Source organism: Penaeus vannamei, chromosome 35 (genome assembly GCF_042767895.1).
Source record: "Penaeus vannamei isolate JL-2024 chromosome 35, ASM4276789v1, whole genome shotgun sequence".
Lineage (NCBI taxonomy): Eukaryota > Metazoa > Arthropoda > Malacostraca > Decapoda > Penaeidae > Penaeus > Penaeus vannamei.
This window is the reverse complement of record NC_091583.1, coordinates 1,077,532-1,080,196: the sequence shown is the minus strand read 5'-3', so window position 1 is coordinate 1,080,196 and position 2,665 is coordinate 1,077,532. Positions and strand designations below refer to the sequence as shown.

Here is a 2,665-nt window from a genome sequence, read left to right as displayed (position 1 = left end):
GTGTTGCAATCTTTTTTGCAATTTTGGGACAGTTTTGGAGTTTTCTTTTACTTTCTTTTATATCACTTTATGTAACATAGTTTATGGTTTTCCTATTTTTCAAATCGCGTGTAAACAAGGGAAGAGATTTAGCATCTGAACTTCGACGATCATTTGCCTTCCACAACGACGCCAAACACGGCATCGTCTCCGGAATATCAATCGCCTTTCGCAATCAACTATTCATGCTCACGACAGCATTAGCATTTGCATATTGCATGACCTCCCCCAAGAGTCCGTGCCCTGGAGTCCGTGCCCTGGAGTCCGAGTCCTGGAGTCCGTGCCCTGGAGTCCGTGCCCTGGAGTCCGTGCCCTGGAGTCCGAGTCCTGGAGTCCGTGCCCTGGAGTCCGTGCCCTGGAGTCCGTGCCCTGGAGTCCGAGTCCTGGAGTCCGTGCCCTGGAGTCCGTGCCCTGGAGTCCGTGCCCTGGAGTCCGAGTCCTGGAGTCCGTGCCCTGGAGTCCGTGCCCTGGAGTCCGAGTCCTGGAGTCCGTGCCCTGGAGTCCGTGCCCTGGAGTCCGAGCCCTGGAGTCCGTGCCCTGGAGTCCGAGCCCTGGAGTCCGTGCCCTGGAGTCCGTGCCCTGGAGTCCGTGCCCTGGAGTCCGTGCCCTGGAGTTCGTGCCTTGGAGTCCGTGCCCTGGAGTCCGTGCCCTGGAGTCCGTGCCTTGGAGTCCGTGCCCTGGAGTCCGAGCCCTGGAGTCCGTGCCCTGGAGTCCGTGCCCTGGAGTTCGTGCCTTGGAGTCCGTGCCCTGGAGTCCGTGCCCTGAGTCCGTGCCTTGGAGTCCGTGCCCTGGAGTCCGTGCCCTGGAGTCCGTGCCCTGGAGTCCGTGCCCTGGAGTCCGTGCCCTGGAGTCCGTGCCCAGGAGTCCGTGCCCTGGAGTCCCTGCCCTGGAGTCCGAGCCCTGGAGTCCCTGCCCTGGAGTCCGTGCCCTGGAGTCCGTGCCCTGGAGTCCGTGCCCTGAGTCCGTGCCTTGGAGTCCGTGCCCTGGAGTCCGTGCCCTGGAGTCCGTGCCCTGGAGTCCGTGCCCTAGAGTCCGTGCCCTGGAGACCGTGCCCTGGAGTCCGTGCCCTGGAGTCCGTGCCCAGGAGTCCGTGCCCTGGAGTCCGTGCCTTGGAGTCCGTGCCCTGGAGTCCGTGTCCTGGAGTCCGAGCCCTGGAGTCCGTGCCCTAGAGTCCGTGCCCTGGAGACCGTGTCCTGGAGTCCGTGCCCTGGAGTCCGTGCCCAGGAGTCCGTGTCCTGGAGTCCGTGCCCTGGAGTCTGTGCCCTGGAGTCCGAGACCTGGAGTCCATGCCCTGGAGTCCGTGCCCTGCAGTCTGTGCCCTGGAGTCCGTGCCCTGGAGTCCGAGTCCTGGAGTCCGTGCCCTGGAGTCCGTGCCCTGGAGTCCGAGCCCTGGAGTCCGTGCCCTGGAGTCCGTGCCCTGGAGTCCGAGTCCTGGAGTCCGTGCCCTGGAGTCCGTGCCTTGGAGTCCGTGCCCTGGAGTCCGTGCCCTGGAGTCCGTGCCCTGGAGACCGTGCCCTGGAGTCCGTGCCCTGGAGTCCGTGCCCTGGAGTCCGTGCCCTGGAGTCCGTGCCCTGAAGTCCGTGCCCTGGAGTCCGTGCCCTGGAGTCCGTGCCCTGGAATCCGTGCCTTGGAGTCCGTGTCCTGGAGTCCGAGCCCTGGAGTCCGAGTCCTGGAGACCGTGCCCTGGAGTACGTCCCCTGGAGTCCGTGCCCTGGAGTCCGTGCCCTGGAGTCCGTGCCCTGGAGTCCGTGCCTTGGAGTCCGTGCCCTGGAGTCCGAGCCCTGGAGTCCGTGCCCTGAGTGAAAGCAAGTCGTCAAAAAATCGAAATAAAATCTGCTAATCTCTGGCGTAAATCTTTGGCTGACTGGGCCATGGAAACGTTCAAGAGTGGAACGTATTACAAGGAATGGATTAAATACATCTTGTTATTTCCGCTTGACTCAAGACTAAGATTTGTCCTCCAGCGAAACCGTCCTCTCTCTGCCTGCGTCACTTCTATGCGGAAATGGGGATTTTAATCGTTTCTCTATCTCTTTCCTCCCACTTTTCCGCCAGAATCAGAGAACGGGAAAAATATCGACTTGGGATCTTTTTCAGATTATCTTTCATTCTATCCTGAGAATATATTTCAAATGGGAAGTTTTCGTCGACTGCGGGAACGAAGAAAGAATTCGATTTTTCTCATTTACTTTTGAAAGGCAGATCTCTTTCTTTTCCTTGCTTGTCTTTAAAAATATATATATGTCTTAAGAGGGACTTTTTTCCTATGGGAACAAAAAATTGAAGGCAGCAAGTCCGAAAAACAGCCAAGAGGGATTTTTTTTTTTTTTTTTTTTTTTCAGATTTTGCCGAAAGTCATTGGTCATGGTAATGATATCAGTAATGGTGATAATGAGAAACTATATCAACAATTAGCCAAACTGAATAAAGAAAAAGATAGTCATCAGCTTATACTGTTAACACTATTATTACTACTATTACTACTGCTATCATCCTTCCTGTTACTACTGCTGCTAGCACTACTACTATCATTATCATCACTGTAATAATCATCATAATCATCACCATCATTATTATCACTGTTAGTATTATCATGATTATTATTTCTATCAAAATCATTATTATT

At 55.5% G+C, this 2,665-nt stretch overlaps 1 protein-coding gene across 1 annotated transcript in view; it reads right to left on the bottom strand.

Moving 5' to 3' along the window:
• Positions 1-214: 214 nt before the first annotated feature.
• The window catches only part of LOC138859313 (buccalin-like), a 6,320-nt gene continuing 3,869 nt past the window's right edge, over positions 215-2,665 (bottom strand). The window contains exons 2-5 of the mRNA XM_070113950.1: positions 1,596-1,834; positions 1,120-1,428; positions 604-1,064; positions 215-338 (exon numbers count right to left, since the gene is read on the bottom strand). Coding sequence (XP_069970051.1) covers positions 215-338; positions 604-1,064; positions 1,120-1,428; positions 1,596-1,834 — 1,133 coding nt within the window. The remainder of the gene's footprint in view (positions 339-603; positions 1,065-1,119; positions 1,429-1,595; positions 1,835-2,665) is intronic.